Here is a 25,824-nt window from a genome sequence, read left to right as displayed (position 1 = left end):
TTTTCTCTTTTATTGTTTCTTACCTTTTGAAACAAATGGCCCAGGAAGCAGGAATTTCTAGAGAAACCAGAAGTATGAAAAAGCATTTAGGATTTCCTTGTAATGAATGAGGTTAAGTATTAATCCATGTGATTATTTCAAATACTGAACCCTCCTTTGGATGGGGGTTCCCTGTTTGTATGGAGCAAGCATACCTATTCCTATTGCCCAGCCCCACCACTGGATATGTTCCAGTTTGTTCACATTTTCTCTTAATATTCACACAACACCCTAACTGGGGGATAGCAATATCTGTCAGGTTGGGAGTCACAACTGAGCCTCCCAACCTCTTGGAGAGCTGTAGGAGACCACCCAGTGATGGTTTGACATCACTAGAAGGGGTACAGCAATTATTTTCAGATCACTGGGAAAGGGAGCAATAAGTCTCTGGAAAGCAAAGCCCTCCCAACCCCAACCTTAATCCTGGCCCCAAACAGTCTGAAATCATGTTGCCATATTCAGCCATTTTGTTGCTGAATTTTGATAATAGTGTAATCCAAGGTTTCTCAACCAGGGTCCCGTGACACCCTAGAGTTCCATGAGAGGCCACTAGGGATTCCCTAGGAGATCACGATTTATTTAAAAAATTATTTCAAATTCGGGCAACTTCACATTAAAGAGGTAAGTTTCATTCTTTATTTTTAGTTTAAGAACCCTGTTCATGCACACCCATGAAACGAACAGAATAATGTAACTTCTGGCCTATATTTGAGCCTGAATGTGCAGAGGTTCCCTGAGACCTGAAAAATATTTCAAGGGTTCCTCCAGGGTCAAAAGGTTGAGAAAGGCTGGTGTAATCTGATCGCGTTACCCCAGATGTGGCAAAGTGACCAGTGAAGTCTTACCATTTCACCTAGCTTTAGTACCTACTAGCTGTACTTGCTTTCAGCTGTCTAAGAACCAAAGCTGTGCTACACCCCAAAGACGTATTCCTTAGTGTGGATGAAACTGCAGCATATGCATAACCGGGAATTTTTTAACTGCATATTCTGCAAGGCTGGGAACGTGCCTTCTTTGTCTTGCCACATGTACAGGTTTTATTGCAGAAGGCAATGAGTAGCTAGGTATTGCTGTAGTCTCCTTTCATATACTCATTATATAAATGGCGTGCATGCCTTGATGAAGTTAATTAAGGCCTCCATGCAGCAGGAAGCTCCTTGTGCAAGTCCCATGCTGAGATTTATGGGATCAGTACATCATGCACATCCTTCTCTCAAAAGCACTGAGTGAAGGTATGTGTTTTACAAGGAGATCCATTTACCTTTACTAGAGCCAGTGATAGCAATGCAATGGTTAGAGTAGGAACAAGGAACTGGTGACCTCTTCATACTTGATACTTTAATTCTGATTGCTCTCAGGTAGCATGAAATTGACAAAGGATTGTTCAAAATGTCTGGAGGGCACCAGGCTGAACACAGCTGGATTAGAGTATGGGATCAGGATTGGGGAGCACAGATTTTAAATCACATATAGTCACAAAGGTTATTGAAAAGCTGTAAACCAGCAATGTTCTCCCAGTGTAATCATCCTCAGATGGCTGTGGTGAGGATAACATGGCTGGGAGCAGAATGAATGATGTATCGCATCTTGAGTGTAGTTGGGATAGAAATGCAACAAATAAATTCCAGATTTTTTTAAACTGTGACTTCCTTGTTCACATAATACACAAAAGCATTGGTTTGCCTAACCATGGTTTATTAAAAAAAAAAATTGGCTGAGTTTGCACAAGATGCCTAGAACCAAGCATTATATTTTTCAAATCATAATGGCATTTTGGCTTAGTATGTTATATGAACCCACCCTATGCCTTATTCTTTTGTTTTAAACCAAAACTGGTTTAAAGTTTAAGTTTTTGGCAAGCAGGTGCTACCCGCAACATTCACTGATAGTAAGGAGCACTTGGTATAAGTTAACAATGCTGGGATTTTCCATTTTCTTCAGAGTGTGTGCATTTTGAAGGGGAACTTCCCTACTTCTACAGCTTTCATTGTTTCGATTCCCAAAATGGCAGGAAGCTGCACCATCAAGTATTAGAATCACCTTGCCAAACTCAGCAGCAAAGTTGAACACAACCTTAGAACCCTCAATAAAAGAATGAAGATATGGATAGGGCCCTATGGCTGCAAGTTGTCCGTCCTTATTTTATGCTAAGATTTTCAACTTGAGTAAAGAAAGTAGAATGTTTGTGTTGGCTGGGGGATGATGAGCATTGTCCTAGAATGTGGGAAGGTAAAAGAGAGCACTCCTTGATCATCCAGAATGAGCCACTGGCAAGACTGAGATAGGCTGCCTAAGGTGACTGTCACCTTCTCATGAGCTTCTCCTGCTTTGTGGCTTCTATCTCATCCTCATCTTCCCTTTTTCAGTTAATTACAGTGTGTGATCAGGGTATCTCTTAATTGGCTTCTCTTTGATTAGCCTCATAGCTGGAAATCCTTCTGTATGCTTTCAGATGTCACATGTCCCCAGAAGCTGGTTTCTTTGATGTCACCAGAGTTCTAGCATCTGTGATTTAAACAGCCACATGAGTTCAAGCTAATCATACATGCATGTGTCATAATCTCCACTCTCCCCATGCTGTTGGATCCTGCTTACAGCTCCACTTTTGAAAGGCATCCCACAAGAGCCTTTGAGGGAGGAGAGTACTACTGCAAACACAATGGAGGAGTTATGGATCCTGCCCTGGCTTGCACATCCTTGCTATGCTGTGGAAGTGACTGCTGAGGCAATGCGCCAGAGGCCAAAAACTGAAGAGGAATCAAATCACTGCAATTGATTATCCTCATGCATTTTACTAAGGAGAACAGGAACAAGCAAGGTACTTAAGCATCTCTTAATTGCTAGGTCAAGCAATCCATCAGAGGGTACTGTAAAAGCAATACATGTAAATGATTTCAACGTACCTGTCTACCTGTCCATTATTTTTCTCTTCTCTCTATTCAGTCCACTCTCCCTAAACAGAGAAGCAGCTCAGGAGGAAATGAAAGATTCAGAAGGCAACCAGAATGGTTCCTGAGTGGCTACATCTTTCACAGGCTAAGTTCATTCAACCCTTAGCATTGGCTTCATTTTGCTTCAACATGTTGTGTAAACCTAGCCATTTGCCCAGTACACGGACCCATAATCTAACCAAATCACCTGGATCCATTCTACTACATGCCAAGTCACAAAACCAACCCAAGATTAAAACTAACCAAGCTTAGCAATGTAGAGCAAATGCACTTGTAAGGTTTCTAACCAATCTAGTTAAGGGTATTGAAGAAGCATAGCCACTAAGTCACTGTTTGCTTAACCTTGGTTTATTAAATAAAATGTGGCCCATAGAATGCAGTTTATTTTTATTTATTTCTTTATACTGCCCATCTCCTCCCACCAGAGGGACTCTTTCTGTTGATATGTAACTATATTGAGAGCTCTTGCACCAAAGCCAAATTCCTTGTATGTCTAATCATACTTGGCCAATAAAGTATTCTATTCTATTCTATTCTATTCTATTCTATTCTATTCTATTCTATTCTTTAGTTAAGCATGCTGTGTTATCATAGGCATTGTGCTTTGCAGATCATGATTTATGGCTCAGTGTGTTGTATGAATCCAGCTATTCTTACATGGGAAAAAGAAGAGAGGCACTGGGATTCCAACTGGAGTGGAATGACAAGCATACTTTCTGCAACTGCTGAGGTTCATTAATCCAAATCAAACTTGTATTTAAAGTGAAGAATGAAAAGATCAGTTGGGTTGGGTTCACACAACATACTAAATCAAAATGTGGATTGCTTATTTTTAGATTAATGTTTTGTATGAATCCAGCCAGCGTGACCAAGATTTATGACTAAATGCAGCCTTCCCCAAACTGAATGTCCTCTGAACCGCCAATTGCAGATTCTCAATAGTAATTGTGCTGGCTTGTGGAATTCCAGATGCTGAAATCTAGATATCCAGAAGGCTTCCAGCTTGGGGAACGCTGCTTAGTATGATACACAGCTATTGTAAATTATTCAATAAACTACAATTAAGCAAACCGTAACTTGGCATGTTATATGAACATGGCGGTCTATATTCCCACCCATACATTTGTGGTGGGGAAGAGAGTATCAGGTGGGTTCATATCAAAATTGGCATGGAAACTATTCTTTGTTGAGACCACAATTTGCTTCTAGTGAGGGATAATCCAGAAAGAGAGATTCCCATCCCTGTTACCTGATTCTGGAAGGTGATGCCCTTCAAGAGCTGTGTTCATTATGACCTGCTGGATTTGTACAACAGCTGAACTACAAACACCAAGCCAGGTTGAACTAACTAACAGTAACATATGATACAAATGCCACTACTAGATTTGTAACTCGCCTGATTAAGCATATTATGTGAACCGAGCCCATCACTGGGTGTTTTTATGATGGGCAGATTTTGAATGCAAGGACAAAGACGCAAGTTGGTTGAAGGCAACGCACCTTAGAATACAGCTGCTAATTTTGGGAAAGCTGACCCAGAATTCCTAGTTGCACTTGAGTTGTAGAAATCTGCTCCCAAAGTGCCTTGCCTGTATATTTAATTATAAAGCAAGAACAGTAAAGGCACCACCAGTCCAAATTAGCCTTGCTTCCCAAAGGAACAATGCTCTGTAATTTTGCCTTTCCTTTTCCATTTGGGAAAATGCGGAACATATTACAGAAAAGCTCAGGTTGGTACTAAGCCATGGTTGTTTCTGCCATAGTTTGCTAGATAGAACTTAAAGCATGCTTAGAATACTATAATGGCAAGGTTCACAAAACGTGGGAAGCTAAAACCAAATTACATTATGGTTTAGCACTGCCTAGTCACCAGGAGCTTCTCTCAAGGGAAGCTTTTATCTTTACTTTAGTATTGTGTGTGAATACCGATAAAGCTAGTTAGAGGAACAGATAGAGTTGACCTCTTTGGTATTGCCAGAAAAGAGGAGATGCACAGGGGGCAAAGAAGAGGATAAAAAGAAAAAAAGAGACCAGTATAAAATTTGTGCATGCCAATTTATACAGACAGATCCAGATTTAAAATTAGAAAGGTGCTCTCATCCTAATGGGGAAATCTGTGCCAGGAAAGCTGTGTACCTCCTCTGCCTGTAATCCAGGCATTCATTGTGAGTGCGCAACAGGAAAGCCAATGCTGTTCTTCCTGAGGGATATTCTTCTTTCCCCTTTAAATGGACTGGACAACTTTTCAAAGAAAGAGCTGTTCTCTGTGAAGAAGACACGTAGCTATCCTAAAATAGGAGAAATATACAGAGAGAAAAATGTAAACCAGTGTGAAGGGCTTCAAAATTACGCAGACAGCAACTGTGGTAAACAGCAAGCACAATGTATTTAAATCATTCCACTGAGATGCAACATATCATTATGACAACACTGGAAACCACAGGTTTAAAAAAGGAACTTCCTGGATTGCTGGCTATTTACAGTCAAGGAACAAATGATCAAGGTTTCACTATGTTCTTTTACAAACACATCACTATAAAAACCTGCCTACACAAGTTTTTCTGCAGAATTAGCAAACCTCTGTATATCCTATTCACACCCCTGCAGTGCTAAGTAATTAACTACGGTGGATATTTCTCTGTTCTTCTTCAACTTTTTTATTCAGTTATTTTCAATACATATGATAGTGTGCTTTTCTCACACCGTGGTGAAGGTGATTCTGGAGTCTCACTCTTGGATTGCATCTTCATCTGTATCTTAACACCTGCTGTACCAAGGAACTGCATGAAGAACTCATAATCTCTGCAAAAAAAGTTTAACAAAACCAATGCAGAAACCTAAGGCAAGCAAAAATGCATCCAGATCTCTCACTATCTTCATTATAAAGTCAAATGGCATTTTATATCAAAGATGGGACATCCAAACATTAAACCAAGATTCCCAGAATGTCTTCATCACTGGCCATTTTGGCTGAAGTTTTAGGGAGCTGCATTTCTCAATCACTGTTATAAGTCAACACCTAATTAGTCAAACCATGTTACCTATTCTCTGAAGATTCCTTTCTGTCTCCATTTTCACAACAAAAAGGTGTTGTCTCTGGCTCCCACCCACCAAGCAGCAGTCAACATGGAAGACCCAAATTAGGACACGTGATGATCATCTTCCATTAATTACACTAAAAAACATGAGTGATTTGATGAGCAATTGGAGAGCCACACACTTCGTACTCACTTTACATTCTGTCAGTAATGCTAAGCATTCTCAAAGTGATTACTGTGAAAAATGAGTAAGGTTGCCAATTTAGAATAAGAGGGTTGGAAGGGATCTCATATTTATCTAGGCAGCACAGCTCTTGACACACATATACCACTGGGCACATCATTTTGTGGTTTTCAGTTGTCATTTTGCATAGTTCCAAACAGCCTCAATTGGAGGGTCCTCTCATTCAAATGCTTCCCAGTATTGTGAATAAAGGCAGAGGCACAGCACTGTTATCCACCCTGAGTGTGTGTTTGTGCCTGAACTTGGTTCATCTCCTCCCAATCAAAAGACACTTCTAGATCAGTGACTTATTCCCCAAACACACTGGAGCAGTGTTTCTCAACCTCGCAACTTTAAGATGCATGGACTACGACTCCCAGAATTCCCCAGCCAGCATGGCTGGCTGGGGAATTCTGGCAAAGTCCATGCATCTTGAAGTTGCCAAGGTTGAGACACACTGCATTGGAGGGTAGAAAAGGTCAAATGTTGAAATGTTGAACAAATTCCTTCTTAAATTTCTAATGTCCAAGCTTATGTGGCAAGAATAGTGCCAGCCATGTTCAAAGCGGGGGACTTAGTTTTGAGAATCCTGGGGTTTGCAAAAGTACAAAGTTCTTTAGGGCAAAAAAGGAGGGATGACTCCAGAGTACAAATCTGAGATTGTGCCCAGTCCAAAGAATACCAATAGTCTGATGGAGGAAAGAAAATGGAAAAAGAGCGAATGGAGCATCCAGAAATAAACTTGTTAATTAACCTTAGGGTGCCTCAATCACAATCTGCAACTCTAAGCAGTTTATAACTCTAAAATATACAAGACACCAAAACGAAAATCAAACATAACTTAACCCCCATTGGAGAAATGGTAAAGCCCATTACAAAATCACATTGGCTTACCAAGGGAACAGGATCACAACTCACCTTGGCCTTGCTGAAGAAGCCAAGTTTTCAACCCAGCTTTTCTTATTGCAATATTTCAGTTCAATCCCACTTACAGACACTTGGAAAGTAAACCTTCTCAGCTGTTTTGTTAGAATAAAGACCAAGTTGCCCTCAGTTTTTATCAGTGTGCCTCCTACTATCAGAGCATTTTCTATGTAAGGGTCTGTGTCCCCCAAAATCATGGCATTGAAATTGGCAAAATTGCATGCCCATTTCAATAGAAAGAAAACATATGATGCTCCTATAAAACTCTACTCCCACAGACTGAATGCCCAACAGGGAAAAAATAGGCTCAAAATCCCATTTCCTCCAGTGCAGTCATTCACTGCTTAATCCCTGCGCAATTTATGGCTGCAAAAGAAAAATACCGCAGCTGGCCCGCAGAGATTGTCCATTCCTTGTCTACAAATTGCTGGCATTGCAATGAGGTCATGAATTCACATTTACATTCCAAATGACATGTAATTACCGAAATAAGAATATTTAAGGTTGCAAAAGGATAACTGTGTTCTATATAGTTTGTATAATACTTCAGTTGTTTGGCACATAGAATGTTGAGTACCAAAGATAAGAGGATCCTTTGCAACCTTGAAGGCGATGCCAGAGTATAATTCTTAGCTCTTAAGTTCATTGTCACTTATATTGGTTGCCATATTAAGGAACTGCATAGACCATCCAAGTGATCTGGTTCTGCCTCAGAAGGACTGGTTCACACAACATGCTAAACCCAAACCAGCCAAACTATATAGTGACTTTGGTAGAAGAAAACAAGCACCCTTTTTTTTTTTTCATTTTTCAAGGGGCCACTGAAGCCTCACAAGTGACATGATAAAATCCTAGAGGGGAGTAACATTTTCACACAGTTCTCGGGTTTTCAGATATTTGACAGATTGTAATGCTTGTACTTTGTCTTTTTGGAGGGACCTAAAACCTGGAAAAATCATGAGATTATTATGATTGACATTTTTGTTCTCTCCTCGGCATTGGTGTATATTTTTAAATTTTTCAGTAATATTCTTATTTTAGTAATTACTTTTATCTTTTTACAACAATAACTTTTTATTTATTTGCTATTTTTATTTAATTGTTGTATGCCGCCCAGAGTCACCTTGTGTGAGATGGGTGGCCATATACATGTGAGCAATAAATAAAAATAAAATGAATTAATGACAATTGGCAGTTTTGCCATCAAATCTTGGCAATCCAATGTGAGAATGCTCTAGGAACTTCACAAATGAGGCTGTGACTGCTTTTGAGTATTTCTCTGAGGCATGGACTTGGAGCTTTCAAGTTTTCAGTCATGCGAGGCCCACTAACTGGAGAATCACAAGCACCTGATGCTGACAGTGTGACAAACAACTACAGTTTAACAACAGTTCAACAACTCTCTTGAAATCAGCAGGCTGATTACCATAATTACTTTGAATCCAAGGAAAAACTAGTCATTGAAGAGTAGAGCTGAACAATAAGAAATATACAGAGTCTTGGCAAAAGCATTACAAAAACAGAAGCACCACAGGGAAGTTGAAGGATAAGGGGAAAATGCATCATGCCATTGCCAGCTAAGCTGAGCTCAGGCCTCTTCACCTGTTACAATGCCAACATATCACATTCAACTAAGAAATAATTCTAAAAGAAAAGAAGCTGAAGACCTATGAAAGAAGCAATGGATCTTCTCAGAAAATCCAGATATACACACGTACTTTTATGCAACACCCAAAATCACAATGTGGATTTTTTGGTTTGATGTAGCATGCTGTATGAAACCAGTCACTGTGGGTTTACAAACCACTGCTTATGGCTTAGAGTGTTGTGTGAACTCTGCCAGTTGTGATTTACTTGATAAATAATGGCCAAACAACCCATGGCTTAATGTTATATGTGATGCAGCCCTCCCAACCAATGAATGATTTAAAAGCTTTAAATCCTACAATGGCAATTGTATTGGCCCAATTGAACTCATCCCCCCCGCCCCAGAGTCAATGGTCTCATAGTATTTACTCCTTGAGTAGCTGGTCCCAATAATCTTTTAAATTTTCATTTAATTTCATATTTAAGGAATTTATAAGGTCACCCCACTCATAATTTATATCTCTGGGCAGCATGCATCAATAAAAATGAAGAGCAGTCAAAACTGAACAAAAAATAAAATAAAACCAATATAACAAGCCAAAGTCATACATGTACACATAGCCAAGGCTGGGCATAACAAGCCCTTATTCTCCCAGCAGAATGGGTGCAATGATTGTCCTGGCCCAATGCCTGGGAGAAAAGCCAGGTCTTCGTGACTCCATGAAAGCCTGATAGGGTCAGGGCCACTGAAACCTCCGTTGGGGGGACTTGTTCCAAAGGGCAGTGCAGCAACAGAAAAGGCACATCTCCTAGCTCTCATTAGATAATACTGCTGCAGCAGTATTATACTGCTGGACCTGGAACATGCCCACTCTGTGCAATCTAATGGAATGGAGCAAAGATAGGCGGTCTCACAAATAATCCAGCCCTGTGCCGTGCAGGGCTTTCTAAGTGATAAACAGTACCTTGACTTGCACCTGGAAGTCTACCCGGAGCCAGTGCAGCTTCTGGAATAGTGGTGTAACATAGGTGTTCTGATGTCTGCCCATTACTACCTATGCCACTGGACCAGTTGCAGCTTCTGGATGGTCTTCAAAGGCAACCCCAAGTACAGCACACTGCAGAATCCAAATGGAAGATAACCAAGATGTGAGTGACTATGAGCAGGCCCTCCTGATCCAGAAATAGATGCAATTGGCACACAAGATGGAGCCATGTACTGCCTCCTACTCCTCAAGTAAGAGGTCCAAGTCCAGGTGGACCTCCAGATTGTGCAGAGGCTCTGAGTGGGGGAGTACAGCCTCACCCAGCCTTAAAGATAGAAAATCCCCAGATCTGGATTATGGGGGGCCCAGCTGCTCCATCTTGCTAAATGTTCTTCCCCATCCAGGCCTACACAGCCTCCAAGATGGCATTGCTTGGCCAGCCAGGGACAGAGAAGTACAAATTAGTATCATCAGCATACTGATGGTATTTAATCCTATGCCAACAGATGACCACATCCACAGCTTCATGCAGGTGTTAAACCTTAACCACATGTTCAGTTTCATTTTTTTAAAGCTAACTCCTTAAATTAAAAGCTCCTTAAGATATATCAAGACCACAACAATGCACAATCAATATTTCAGGTAAGTTGTTCAATAAATAGCAAGGTTGAATACCATATTCAGGCCAACAGACACAAGTCAGCACAGTTTGACAAGTTTAAATCTACTGAAATTAACCAGTGCAACTATGACTAACTCTAACCTGGACTGTGTCCAATACTAAAAAAGATATGGAATTATTACTATTGTTTCAATTTATCGGAATTGATCTAAGAAATCACAATTACGTTGCAATTTTTCTCTTACAGGCTCACCAGCACAACTCTAGCTGTAAGATGAGCTGCAGCATTCAATCACATTTCATTTTCTATATCCATACATCTTTAATTTGCATATCCAGTTCTTTTTTCTTTCTATTTACAATAATACCCTACACAAACTTCCAGGAAAATTATCCGTGCCTCACCAATATATTTTCTCTCATCCAATCCGCTCAAAAACCAATCTGACTCAGAATCATGGCTTATTTTCCATCCCATATTGCATTTTCAATACTTGATTGAACCAGGATTCGGCTCTGAATTCTCACAATCGAAGACAAGAGTTCCGCTGAGCATATGTCCAGCATTGCTCCACTCCCTTCTTTTACATGCAAATGAAGCCTTACACATACATAAAGATATATTAGATGGACATCTAACGCCTCATCAGTTCCAGCACAGCGGACAAGAGCCAAAATTGCCTTTCCTTTCCGGCAAGGCTGTGTTCGATAGTCTCCAAATCCGGCCTTCTCCCTGGTAGCCAATCACAGGCAGGATTCCCTTTGACGTCCGAGCGGACAAATGCCACCACCTATCATCTCTCCCTCATTCCAACTCCACCCCCTCCTCCCCGCCCATCCCCAGTCTAATAATCAAAGGGGCGGGTCGCCGTCGCGAACCCCTCACCCCGCCCTCCTTTCGCACCCAATGGGATCTCCCCGAACTTCTAAAGCTTGTCCAAGATTGGTTCTCCAACCCAAGCCAATCGCGTCGCCACGCCGTCGTAGTATATAAAGCAATGCTGGGGCTGAGGTCCCCGCAGTGCTCAAGCGTTGCGGGCGAGGAGAGAGGAGGGGACGGGTGGAAGGAAGGGACTTGGCTCTTGCACGCGCCGAGGTTACGCCTTCCCTTTCCCCGCCCCCTCCGGTCCCTCAGACCGACTTTTTTCCTCGGGTGTGTGTGTGTTTTTTTCCCGCCCTTTCTTCTCCTTCTGGAATTTTCCTCTGCTTTTTGGGTAAACCAGCTTGGTTCGCTCAGCGACTCAGCCCGTTTTTATTTCATTTTCGTGTCTGTGTGTGTCGCCTTTCTCCGGCGCCTCTGCTTCCCCCCACCCCTCCCTTTCTTCTCTCCCTCGGGAAGAGCCCTCACGATGCGCGCGACCGAGACGGGGGCGGGGACGGCGGGGACGGCCGCCGCGAGCTCGGGGAAAGCGCCGTCGACCACGCCGACCGACGGGGATGGCCGCTTCAGCGTCCTCAGCTGGGAGCAGGTGCAGCGGCTGGACCACATCCTGGAGGAGGCCGTCCCCATCCACGGCCGCGGCAACTTCCCCACCTTGTCGGTGCGGCCCCGCAGGATCGTGCAGGTGCGTGAGGGAGCCCCGGGCGGCGGGCGGCCCACGCTTGCGATCCCGGGTTCCTGCCACGAGTCCCGGGTGGGAAGATTTCGGGGGTTACCTCAGGGTCCAGCCTGCTCTTCGGGTTATCTGACACGGGGGGAGCCCCGTTCGGTGGCCCGCGGGGCCGGGGTGTCGGATCAGCGGGGAGGCTAAGCCGGTGGCAAATGTGTCAATAGTTCGGAATGTGGATACCAGGGCTTCCTAAAATGAATCGTTTGTTTCAGTCTACAGAGGGAAGTAAATGGCCATCAGAATATACAGCTCGATAAGGCGCTACACGTATTATTTTAGCGGAGGAAGAGTACCGCCTTTATTATGGGGCTGGGAGGGCTTAAGGTCGCGCTGGTAGTGTGCCGAGCTCCTGGTTACTTGGGTTAAAAGTCCCGAAGCTTTCCTCTCGCCCAGAGAGGACGTGGAGAGTCAAATCTCATAGATGGTGTTAAATGGTTTTTACTTGGAGGTAAGACCCGTTATATTGAGGGGGTGGTATCCCCTGGGAGCTTCCTGCGAGTCTCAGCCTCACCAACTGAGTATACTTGTCATTGAGTTTATATGGAATTATTAGTTGCTTTAGGATATTAACCAGACTCCAGAGTTAGTGTCAGACCGGATGTATGTTTATGTCCGTGTTGGTTGATCTCTCCCAATTTTGGGCAAACATTATTTTAATGTGTTCCACTCTGTACCAGATATTTCTATTCTTTTAATTTCTTTAATCTTTTTAAATCTTTAATCCAGGGAACTCTGTAGTGAAAGGTTAAAAATAAAGTAAATGAGCCCTGAGCATCAGCTGAAAGCAGATTTTGGCCACCACCCACCCACCCACCCCATAAAATTTGACCTTTTTATTGTAAATTCTTAGAGTAAAAAGTTTTTAATGGTCTGGATAAAGCTTCCTATAATGCCCTATTAATTAAGTTAGCATTAACTCCACATTGTCATTCCTATGAACTTTGATCTCCTATTGGTAAATTTAGATGCAATGTTTTTTCTGAACTAATAGCTCAGTTGTAGGTTAACTATGTAGATTATCTGGAACTGGCAGAGTATACTTTAATGCTCAGTAACTATTCATATTATATGCTTATCCAGGTCAGTCAGTTGCTGCATTTGCAGTGTAGTTGATTTTTAAAATTATTTCTAGCTTGAAATACTGTGTGCATCCAAATTGTTGGATTAATTTCTGGTTTACTGTACTGTGGAAATCCAGAAAATGGGTTAAGTCAGTAACCAGATTAAGCATGTTGTATTTAGCAACAATCCAATGAGGTGATCCAGTGCTTCCAAATAACAGGCTTAGTTTGCAGTTATGCTATACCAGAGTGATCCCCTTTTCTGAACTGCAGTTTCAGGTTCTTGAAATGGTGCAGATAAAAGTTAAACTATTAATTGAGTATTTTAAGCATTATCTTACAAGGGAAAGGATGGTGCTCTGTGAAATATTAGGATAAGAAAACTGCCAGCTGGGTGGCTGATCTAGTGGTAGTATGGAGTGAAAAAGGTTGCAACCCCAAGCAAAAGTGGGATTTGGAGGGAGGGATGCTTTGGGACATCTTCCTGAGGGGCAATCATGTTAGGTCTTCTGTAACAAAACAGGGTTCTATGCTATCTCCTTAGGTCATGTTGTAATATGTGAAGACAGTTTATGCCATAAGTCTGTAGACCTTTAAGATGCCACAAGGCTTTTCAGTGCATTAGAGCACCAAAGAAAAGCATTGGTTCATATCAGTGACATTAAGATAATTAGCTGCCAGGTAATGTTTTTCCTACATAGACTAACTAGGCCATCAGACATTTGGGACAGACTGGGGTGTTTGTGAGGAACTTGCTAGACTATAGGAGCAGTAGGGCTGCAGCCCCTGATAACAGAAGAAGCTCAAAGAAAGACAAAAAAGGAAAAAGGACAGATAAATATATGACTGCAAATAGTTTGGGAGGTGTCTGACTGGAAAAAAACATTTGTATTGTATAGTACATTTGGGGGTATATAGGAATGATCTAATAAGCTCTTCAGAGTTTTCATTCACTTTAAGAGGTAGAGATGACTGTATGCTGTGTTTATGTGCCCTATTTAGAAGACAGTCCTGACCTAAAAAGAGCTGTACAGTATTTAAAATGGGTGGAGTTAAATATATGCAGGTTCCAATAATTGGTGTCCAAATGCAATGAGAACTCTGAGATGAAGCCTTGGGCTTGCAAACAGTAGTGTGAATGGAGTACATAGAGGACTGAGCATTTTGGAAAATGGACCCCTCAGCTCCTTGGTTCCCAGCCATTCATAAGTGGCTCAGAGTTAACTCAGGTATAGATAATCTAGGGCCTACATGTGCTTTGAACTCCCACAGTCCCTTGGCATTGTCTGTGTTGGCTAGGGCTGATAGCTTAAATTCAGAACATTTTGAGGATATTAAGTTGCCAACCTTTGGTTCAGCCCTATTAGTATCTAGGAATCTTTAATCTCTAAACTGGATTGAATTTGGAGAAATGCTATGAGGGAAGTATATGATGCTAAGCAACTCAGTGTATCTCTTAGCATTGGCTATGTTGATTAGGGCTGCTGAAAGCTGTGGTTCAGCAATAGTTGGTAGGCTGCAGCTTCCCCTGTTGGCTGTGTGCCAGTTCTAAACTACAGATAAAATTCTTGATGGCCTTTAGAGGGAGGAATCTAGGTGGTGTAAGTTCCTGATATCTGCCAAGGGTGTCTCTCTTTTGGAAAAAGACTTGCTTTCAGTCTCCCATAAAGTAGGATTCATGTTGAAGCCTGTGAGTGTCTGAGTTTGTACATCATTCTAAATCATAATCCATAGTTAATGAACCAAAGTTCATATAATGTGCTATGCCAAAAGATTGATGGATAGATTATGTACCATCAAATTAGTGTTGATTCTTAACCACACAGATTTTTTTCCAGGAAAAGCATTTTTTTTATTATAGCCTAATATGGAGCCCTGATTCAAGCTGTGTGCTAAGGCATAATATGATTTTATTTTTATTTTTACCATAGCCACTCTGGTTGTAAACTCTGGTTTAGTTTTGTGTACAGTAAAGAGTTGCATAGTACATTTCTTTAACGTATCTGTGGCCTTTTGACATGATCTGATGAGTGCTCCCATTTACACTGGTGGAGCTCATAGACATGCTAATCCATTAGTAACAAGCAACAGTGTCTAAGCCAAAATCAAACCGTATCTTGTTATGTTGTGTGAGCCTGGCCATTGGTTAAGCTGTATTATGTGATCATCTTTTGGTTTACATTGCATAACTACTGCTTGTTAACTATGATTTATGTTTTAGAATGTGTGAATACAGCTACTCTGTAGCATGCCTGAGCCATTGTGTTCCTACAGCCAGCTAGACATGGGTGAGGATTGTACTAGATTCCCCACTACAGTTCCACAGAGCCGTTCCCTCCCTTTCAGCAAAAGTGAAAGGGAACAGTGCGTTCTCACATTTGGCTGCAACAATCCCAAATTTAAAAAAAAGTTGCAGTTGGTTTATGCTATGTTGGCAAACTTTTTACTCATAAAAAAAAAGGCAAATGTCTGCTCTTGGAAGTAGTACAGGGCTTTCTTGTGGGGTGTATAAAACCAGGAATGCAGTCAGAGTTAAATTCCTACCAATCAACTGTGCCCATAGAAAGGGTGGCCTAAGCTTTTCTTTTCCAGTTGTCACTACAGATCAGCTGTTCAGAAGCTTCTCACCTTTTTGGAGGGGCTTCACAGACCTTGGGGAGATGCGTACCTTGCTTTTCTTGCAGTCAGCTCTTTCAGGTCACCTTTCCGTTCCAAAGAGCTCAGTACTTTGCTAATTCATGTGGGAAAGCTAGTGCTGCAGCTGTGTTGGAAGATGGAAATCCCTACCAGCTGTGTTTTCAAAAGAAGAAAATAATGCTGAAAGGCATATTTGGATTTTTGTGGGATCTGAGTAAAACAAGTCCCCAGTAATGAGAACTTGTTGGCCCTTTTGCAAAATGGCTGCCATATGGGATATAACCAGTTACAAAGAATCAATTAACCAGAATACTAACTAAATTCTTCCTGCTTCATACTAACCTTACTCATCTTTGTCCTTTTCCTCATAGGTAGCCCTGTGCTGCAGCTGTCCATGTTTATTTTTAAGAAAGCTGCTTGAGCACATGTGGGACCCCAATTCATTTGTTGCAATAGAAAAAAATGATGGGGTGATTCAAACTGATTTGAGCATATCAGCTTATTTTTTTAAATTAAATTACTTTTTTTTAAAAAAAAAAAGATCACATGGGACAGGGAGGCACAAATGTAAAATATCACGGTAAACAAATCAGCTCTCTTGGAGTCCATTACTAATACATTTGATGAAACTAGTTAAAGTTGAATGTTGTACTGTGACCTGAGTAACTTGCATGGTGGTTGGCCCCTCAGTTGGTATCCTGCAGTCTGCTTATTTAGAGCTTGAAATCTGCTAGCAGAAAAATCTGCTGAAGTGGTATCTGGTCTTTTGACCTTGGCTGTGTGCCATTAGGGTTTAGATTCTCTAGTTAGATACAAATGTTAGTTTCAGTATACAACAAAAAAAAAAAAATTGGTGAAAGGTTTTCTAGTCATTAATGACTGGCATATGTGACTATACAATATGTTTAGGTAAAACACTAAGAATCTTGTATAGGGAATTTGGTAAAAGTATTTACATCTTTCTAAATGTTGGTTCTTTAATAATGAGCCTTTGGCCAGTAAACCTGTGATGCCAGGAAAACAGAAAAAGAATGTCTGGGATTAAGAAGTAGGAAAAACCTGGGTAATAGTACACATCCAGAGCTATTTATGTTAGAGAAGAAGAGACACTGTAGCAGACTTCCTCAATCTGAGCACCTTCCAGATGTGCAGACTTCAACTTCAACAAGTTCCAGGTAGGGAAAGGCTGGTCTACAGAATCTACTGTATAGTCCACTTTGATGGACTATCACAATCGTCATGTCAATTAATTTAGCCTAGGTTAATGCTTGCTTTCCCAAAGCCACTGGCTGAATATCATAGGTTTATATATCAGTTACATCGCTGTGGTCTGCTTAAATTGCAGATAAAAAAATATTACAGAATATCCCTAATGATACATGGGAAGAGACTAAAGCTGGGATGGGAGATGGATGGCAGATGATCACATAGGAAAAATAATAATGAAGGTAGTGCTCAGTTATATTGACAGCTCTTTGTCTTTTAATGATAAATGGGAAATAATATGGCAGCCAACTTGTTTTAGATTTGCGTCTGTGTCCACTTGCACATCAGCTGATGTCTCCTTTTTTAACATTTTTAGCATACACCAGCTTTCTGTTCGTTTTCAGTCCCTCCTGAGTTAATGAAAAACATTAATTTACAAGCGTAACAGGTACAAAGCAACTTCCTCATAGTTTCATTCCCTTGCTTGGACTTCATTCATTGGCTTGAACTTTTTTGGAAAAGTAAAATTGGAAATGTCACTGCTGAGGATAGGATGGATCTTTAATGTTGTTATTAGAACAGGATGTCTCTAATGTAGTTGTATAGAGCAGTATAATTAGCTAAGCTGTAGCTAAGCCTGGAGCAGATTACTGCTTGCTTGATCACAGTTCAGTTTGAACCTTTGCACTGACTTTTAGAGCACCCAACCATTTATAACCTTGATGCTTGCTCCCAGGTTAAAGAACTAGGAGCCATGTTTTTTTTTATCCATTCAATTGTGTCTGATTCTGACTGCCTGGACAGTCCCTGCAGTTTTCTAGGCAAAGTTTTTCAGAAGTGGTTTGCCTTCTTCCTAAGGCTGAGAGAAAGTGACTGGCCCTAGGTCACCCAGCTGGCTTTGTGTCTCAGGCAGGATTAGAACTCACCATCTCCCAGTTTCCAACCTGATGCCTACACCAAACTGGCTCTCTTTTGAACTGTATTAAATTCAATTGCATTAAATGTAGGGCTCTGTATAAATATTAAGGATGGCTACATTAGTTTTTTCTTCTGTTACTTAACATTAGATTTCTGTTTTGCACTTTCCCATTATTTCACCAGAAATCAGAGTTCTCATACTTAACTCTTTGAAATCTAAGAATTTATGAGGGAAGTTAGATTAAGAGAACGTAGCTAGCCCAATTTTTATTCAACAAGCTTTGTGGTTACATGGTTTGAACTTCAAGATTCTTTAATTGTGTTCCAGCATTCTAACCATTAAACCACATGGTCTTGCATATGATACTACTTTACCTAGAGATTACATCACTGTGACGTAACACAAATCCATGTTTATTAACATATACGTGACTTTGAATACTCTTGTTATACTTCATTGGAAGTAGATGTCTTTGAGTAAGTGGGTGCACTAAAATCTCAGGCACAAATTTATACCTGATGCTTATTATCTCTGTCCAGTGAGAAGCTGGACTGACTATTTCCAGTACAGTCCATTTGCCCTTAAATAGCCTATTCGGCTCTGTCATCACAGCCACAAATTACTAAGGATTTGTCTATAAAGTAGCAACAGTGTGCTTAGTAGGCACTAATGTTATGCCAAAAAGCTGCTTGCATATTCATTTTACATGGGAGGTGGCTTCATTCCTCTGCAGTGACTCAGATGTAACAAGGCACATTGGGTTCTATTTTCTCAAAACATTGAACGAAACTTGCTGCCTTTCACTGTAGCAGTTGCCAGGAGCTGAAGTGCTTCCATGGGAAGTGCATATTTGCACTCACATAATGTATGATATGAAAATTACACACTCTGTACCAAATGTATTGCAGAACTCTAAATTGGAGTAGTTCTTTCATACAGAGATTTTCCAGTTCTGTAATTTGAATCATGTACTTCAACTGTAAAATGTATATAAAAATAAGCCTTGTACATGAAAAATATATCTACGTTTAAATCAGTCTTTAGCCATGGCAAGTTATTAGCGGACGTTACAACAGTCATTCTACCTTAGTCTAGTCTATCTCACCTAGTTGTAGTTTTGAGAAAAAATGGCAGAAGGAAGTGCTGTGTGCTGCCTTGAGCTCCTGGAGGGAAAATGAGATAGGGCTGCAATAAATAAAGACATATTGGTGTTTTCATGCTAGTTTTAAACTTGCTTCAATCATTAATCAGACATTGGCATTGCAGAACCTGAAATTCTGAAGGGGAGAGTCACAATGGCTATGAAGTAGTTCTAGTATACCACGATTTCTCTACTCTCTAAACACAGAATTCAAGCTAATAAGAGATCTCAAAAAATGGTCAATCGAGAAACAAAAAAGTCTCTGCACCACCGAACCAGGCTAAATCTTTCCCTTGAGCGTGGTGTTCTATCCAGGAGGAGGTTTGGCATGGTATGGAGGAAAATAAAACATTCCAGAGTTCTTTGGAGTATTTTGTTTCTAGATTGTTTAATTTTGTACATCCTTACAGATTACCTAAGCCTATACTTTGGTAACTACCAAGCATGTGCAGCCATAAAACTTGAAACTTCTTAAAGCAAAAATTAAATAAGAATGGCATATTCTTTGCAGAAATTTAGCCCTGTGTTTGACTGACTAAACAGTAGTCAGTCTTACTCAAGCACTGGGTGTTGTCCCATCCCTGCCATTCCATCTTAAATTACCTGGTGAACTATCTTTAGATTATGAAGCAATACTTTTGATAGGTAAAGGCTAGCTAGCAGCAATTGATGTTTGAGCAGCTTCTGCTATTTTTTTTCCTGAATTATACCATCGGCATTGGAATTATGAAGAATATAGAAGTGGCACATTGGGCTAAAATAGTTGAATATAGCAATGACTAGGATGGGAGTGATATGGAACATGTAACAGCCAGTGTAAAAGGCTTGGCTGGCAAAGCATGGAAAAATGCTGACTTGGCATGAAGGTATTTCAGAGGACAAGCAGGAGCATGTGGGATATGGGTTTGGCTGGTGATTAATTGAATTTTGTAGGGTGTAGGACAGTAGTTGGAGAGATAGCATTGATGCTGATGAAGAGGTTTTAGAAGGTAAGATGTTGAACACGTGACACTCAGATTGGACTGAGATTTTTAGCTGATTCCAATTTTCCAACAGCACTGCCCAAATAAACTATGCTACAACCTTTGTATATGTGCTGGTTAGGAATTTTGCTCTTTTAAACCTAGTTTGAATTTGATACTTTGAAGAGATTATACACTGGTATATAAAGTTATAGCACTGACAACAAATGACTATAGCAACAGCAGCACTCAAGGCATCAAGGTGGTTTTTTTAAATACAGAAGGAAGAATATAGTTCATTTTCTCCTTCAGTCCCTGGATGCAAATGTGAAGAACTCTGTGCCCTCCTGACATTTTTTTTTAATAGCCTGCTTGATCACCCTGTACAACTGAAATAGATTCTGCAATGCAGTTCAAAGAATTTCCTAGATCAGGGAACTTCTGGAAGTGTCCCTATTAACCAGTGAGATTTGAATATTCTAATAGAAAAACACATTTTTTAGTGAGTTTCTTAATGAAGTGAATCTGCTTCAAAGTAATATATGTAAAAGTAATAGGAAGGGGGTTGTTTTTGTAAAAGCATGTTGGCTTGGTTTCATTCTACTTTAGTTACTCAATTATACTACATAAGAACACCTGCAAATTAGCCAGGATCTCCATTCTGATTTAGCTAGAGTAATTCATAACTATTTATGTGCACACACACTTGACTGCTTCAGCAATATTAGAAAAACTAATAAGGACCTCATGCATTCCATAAAATCTGTTCAATTAATTGGGTGTCTTACTTCATGTTGTCCTATTACAAAAAACCTTACAACTTTGCAGATCAATGCTGCTCTAGCGTACAAATGGACAAGTGTTCTTAAAGGGAAATGAGGACTATTCTTCTTATACTTCTAAAACCATAAAATCACTAAATGGCATACAGCAATTCACTGTAAACAGAGATGATTGACTCTGACCAGAAAATATTAGTCAGTGCTAAATACAGTGTTTGCCAGTCTTGAGCATGTAACCTAAAAAGGCAGTCAGTGTTCTAATGCCTGATATGTCTTGCCTCTAGACCAAAAGAGGCAAGGAATATTTGATGTGCCTAGTCTGCAAGGTGGGCAATAGTACACTGTAGCTGTATAAATTGATTAGTATTCTGGGCAAACAGCCGCCTTTTGTAAGTTTTATTCCTCCAATATTAAATTATCCGGCTTGCAACTGTGTGCTAGCTGTGAAACAGGCAAAAAAGAAAGAAAGAAAACTTCATGAGGACATTTAAACCAGTTTCTGTTAAACTTGTATATTTGCTATATAATCTGGTTTCTCTTCAGATACTACAGGTGCTAAAGGCGTATCATATTAAGAATAAAAACGGTAACTTGATATTCATTCACATTCTTAAATGCCATTAAAACGTCCACCCTTACCAGAAACCTTGTGACTTCTTTGCCTAATTTTTTTTGTAGAATAAGATCCTCATGCTCTGGGATTTGGTGGTCTGAAATTCTGTATCTTACATGCTTTTTCCTAACTGGGTATAATATGTGCTTTCATTATAAGTGTCCCTGTCTCAAGCCTGCCTCTGATGTTGTGGCCTGACTTAGTCCTGATGACTAAGGGGACGCTTATGTGTATCAAATTCTCCTTTAGTACAACCATCTAAATATCTCATTTTTTTGTGAACATCTACTGAAGCGATGGTAACTGATTTTGGAAGAGTACTAAAAGTCTGGGGTTTTGACCTCAACTCTGTATAATAATTCCTTTTGTTCAGCTTCAGTTGCATTTAAATTTGAACAAATTTGCAGCTGCATGTTAGTTGAACTTAACTTTTGCACAAGGTCTTTAAAACTGTACAGTTGTTTACAGCAGACTCTTTGTCCTTAAGCCTTGGCAATCCGTAATATCACGCACCACAGTTTTTTAGCTAACATCAAGCTTGTTTCATATTGCAATCTACAACCTCAAATTTATATCTGCCATTTTGTACTACAAGAAAGATCTAGGAGACTTCCTGACTTGAGAGTAAAAGTGATAGGAGGAGGCCCAACTATTTCTTTTGAACCTGTCAGGGCGGATGCCACCTTAAGGTAGAAAAGCAACAAAATATATGGAAGATCTTTTCATCTATAACTATGCATAATGAAATAAGGACCAAAACCTGAAATCTACTCAAGGTCAGTCTAGATGTCATGCCAAATATTCAGTAATAAGATGATCTGCAGGTTATTAGTATGGTTGGTTGTTAACCCTTTTCTCCTATACTATTCCTATTTAAAATATCTTGGCCTGGGCTGCTGTTTTTCCCATAAGGAAACTGTACAAACACCTATACAATACTAGATTTGATTAATCATTTCCAGGCATTTCATTCAACTGGGCTCACAGGAATATCTTGCATTTGGTTTTTATAACTCTGCTTTTTGGCTTGATTTTCTTTATTTACTGTAAAGATACTAAAGACATATTCACATATTTCAAATTTCCTAGCCTGTGATCTGTTACATTCCCCATTGAAACTGCTTTCCACACCATTAATGCACTGTTAACTCATACCAATTTGCCTCTTCTTGCATTGCAGGTGGTCCGTAGTCGTCTAGAAAAGCAGGGCATCACTGTCCACAATGTGAGGTTGAATGGCTCAGCAGCTAGCCATGTGTTACATCAGGACAGCGGTCTGGGGTATAAAGATCTGGATCTCATTTTTGGTGTTGATCTGAAAAGCGAGGATATTTTCCAGCTGGTAAAAGATGTAGTGATGGATTGTCTCCTGGATTTCCTCCCAGAAGGAGTAAACAAAGATAAGATCACTCCCATGACTCTGAAGGAGGCCTATGTACAGAAGTTGGTGAAAGTGTGCAATGAAACTGACCGCTGGAGCCTTATATCACTGTCAAACAACAGTGGGAAGAATGTGGAACTCAAGTTTGTAGACTCTCTCCGGAGGCAGTTTGAGTTCAGCGTTGATTCTTTCCAGATAATATTAGACTCACTATTGCTCTTTGGAGAGTGCTCAGAGAACCCAATGTCTGCAAACTTCCACCCTACTGTCACTGGGGAGAGTATGTATGGGGACTTTGAGGAGGCGATTGATCATCTGAGGAACCGAATCATAGCTACTAGGAATCCAGAGGAAATCAGAGGCGGTGGGCTTCTGAAGTACTGCAACCTCCTTGTGAGGGGATTTAAACCTAAATCAGAAGTTGACATGAAAGCCCTGCAGAGGTACATGTGTTCCAGGTTTTTTATAGACTTTCCTGACATTGGGGAGCAGCAACGAAAGCTGGAGTCTTACCTCCAAAGTCACTTTGTAGGGATGGAAAGCAAAAGGTATGATTGCCTGATGACCTTACACAGAGTGGTAAATGAGAGTACAGTGTGCCTGATGGGACATGAAAGACGACAGACGCTGAACCTCATTGCCATGCTGGCCCTGAGGGTCCTGGCTGAGCGGAACATAATTCCAACTGTCACAAATGTGACTTGTTATTATCAGCCAGCACCATACATCAGTGAAATAAACGTCAACTACTATGTAACCCACATGCAACCTCTTCTGCCTTGCAGTCACTCCTACCCAACTTGGCTCCCCTGCAACTGAATACTGAAAAAAGCTCCAGTCTTTGTCTTCTCAAGGAGCGGAGGCTGTGTGTTCAGAAGAAAAGGAAAAAAAAATAGGTCTCTTGCTCTGAGTATCTTGCTCCTACATTGGAACTTAGTCTGCTTAATTGTGGGAAGTTGTGCAGTGATATGTCTAGTTACCCAAGATGTTTACAGGAAGAAAATGCTTGAGTTAATGTGTAAGGTGGGTGAAAAGGATTAGGTTAAAAGCAGAGCTGCACTACCTTGAATGCAAGCTGATTTTTTTTCTTTTTTCTTTTTTAGTGCAAGAAGCATTAAGGGCTGGGCAGACTCTTTTTTTCTGAACATATTTCAGAGTGGTTAATTCCTTTTAAGGGACCAAAGAAATTCTATACAAGTGCCTGCAACCAAAAGGAAATACTGTAATTTTTTTTTTGTAGTGGCAGAAATCCATATTGACAACTGAGTTATGGATGTTTGCCATGAATTTTTGGTTTTAGGATCACACATTATTTCTGTCAAGGGAACTGAAGTGGGCAGAGGCTTTCCAGAGCAACCACTGCATCATGGCTTGTTGTCTGATGGACCAGCAGCACTGATTAACAGTTGGAGCAGAGCTAGGATGGGAAACTTAATGGGGTTCAATTCATAATGATAGAAGAACGAGATGGATTGTATGCCCTCATTGTGAAGACTACAAGAGGAAATAGAAACTATCCTGAGTTGTTATTCAACTTATGTGCAGTGCCAAAACCCTTATATGTTAATTCCTCTTAAGGAAAGTCTATAGATCAGTATTTCGCTATGCCAATCAATACATGGGAGCAGCAGTAGTTCCCAGGCCTAATGGCCTCCAGAGCTGTCAATAGAGTAAAAATGAGCTGGACTAAAAACATAAAAAGGCACAGGCATAGCCCTTTGTTCTTGTTAACAGAGAGAGCTAAAGTTAGGCCTTGGCCCAGGAGCCCCCAGCTTTCTGTCTAAGAATAGCCCACTATAATATCTTGAGAACTGTGCTTCTCTTCCTGTTGGGTGACTGTGACCACCTGCTTGACTCCATGTTAGATTAAGAAAACATTTTAATAGTGCTTGCTAGGGCTGTGCAAAACTTCATAGTCTTAATTTGACAAAGTATCAATGATGTATTGAATAAAGTCATCAAATTGAAGACTAGGTTTGATGCATAGAATCAGATGAAGTGATCCAATTTAGATAACTTTTGTTTGAATTGAGCTTTTGAATTGAATTAACCCAATTCATACATTTGGATTGACAGTTCAAATCTGATTTTTTTTTTAAAAAACAGCTTGGATCAGATCTGATTTGCACAGGCCCCTTGCCTGCCTTTTGCTAATAAAACATTGACGTGGAGAAAATTCCTCATATGTTGCACTTGCTACAGTAGAAGGTGGAGAGAGCTGTGGAGAACTGTGCCCAAGAAGTTGTTGATGTCTTGTAAAATTAGGCTTTGAAGTAATTATTTACCCAGCACAATAGTCCTTCCTGTATATTTTTTGGATTACAAAGCAATTATACAACATATCAGTTTGGATTAGTTTATGCTTTTTAGGAAGCTGAGGCAGCAGATACTTTGACTTTTGGACATGCCTGCTCTGTAAGGGATACACCAAAATGCTCCGTGGTGTATCCATGAAGGTTGACTTATTTACTAATCTGTTTTCTCTGCAATAAAACTGTACCATGTTGGAGTAGACTAAAGAAAAAATGAAATAAAATAATCATACTTGGATTGTGTCTAGATAACATTCTGCCTCTTCCTGAGAGATAGAGCTGAGATGATATGGCAGTTATTTAAGACCTGCTGCCTAACTGGCAAAAAGCTACTCCAACTTCACCCACTTTGATATTTTTACAGGTCATACCGGCTAAGAGGAACTGCTCATTTCTGTTAAGTCCAATGCTGTGTAAATACAGTGTTCTTGAATATATAGATGGCTTTTGGTGATCTCTCCTCTCTGTTCTGATGAAGTCTTCCATATTCTGCCATGAATGTGGCTGTAGTGCCTGATGATTAAGGGGGCTAGCCTGAGCTTTTCTCTGCTACTTGAAGGAAGGCTTTACTTTTCTAGACTGTCTCCTTTGACAGCCATTTGATGATCCATATTTAGAAGGAGAGAACTGGGTTTGCACTAAAACAGCACAGCTGGCTGGCAGCAATATTTTTGGCTAAAATTATGAGTGAAAATTTAAACAGTAAAAATTGCCCCTTTTTAAAAGTCAATGCTGTGTTTGCAGGGAAAAAGCTCTCCCATATAACCAAGGGCTTGCTGGATTTTTTTTAAAAGCACTTTTTGTGGTATGGGGATGTGTGATAAAATACA

The 25,824-nt window shown here is 40.4% G+C and overlaps 1 protein-coding gene across 1 annotated transcript; it reads left to right on the top strand.

Moving 5' to 3' along the window:
* Positions 1-11,402: 11,402 nt before the first annotated feature.
* On the top strand, positions 11,403-24,774 carry TENT5B (terminal nucleotidyltransferase 5B). The gene is made up of 2 exons (XM_063312607.1): positions 11,403-11,935; positions 22,482-24,774. Exons 1-2 carry the CDS (start codon positions 11,720-11,722, stop codon positions 23,499-23,501), a joined length of 1,236 nt encoding a protein of 411 aa, XP_063168677.1. The 5' UTR covers positions 11,403-11,719; the 3' UTR covers positions 23,502-24,774.
* Positions 24,775-25,824: the final 1,050 nt, after the last annotated feature.

The sequence above is a fragment of the Candoia aspera genome, chromosome 10 (assembly GCF_035149785.1).
Source record: "Candoia aspera isolate rCanAsp1 chromosome 10, rCanAsp1.hap2, whole genome shotgun sequence".
NCBI lineage: Eukaryota > Metazoa > Chordata > Lepidosauria > Squamata > Boidae > Candoia > Candoia aspera.
This window is presented reverse-complemented; position numbering and strand designations above follow the sequence as displayed.

Excerpts from the sequence above, each read along its gene's own strand:
- TENT5B (XM_063312607.1), top strand. The coding sequence starts at position 11,720 with ATGCGCGCGACCGAGACGGGGGCGGGGACGGCGGGGACGGCCGCCGCG. Across the intron at positions 11,936-22,481 it reads GGCCCCGCAGGATCGTGCAG|GTGGTCCGTAGTCGTCTAGA; the intron begins GTGCGTGAGGGA and ends CTTGCATTGCAG.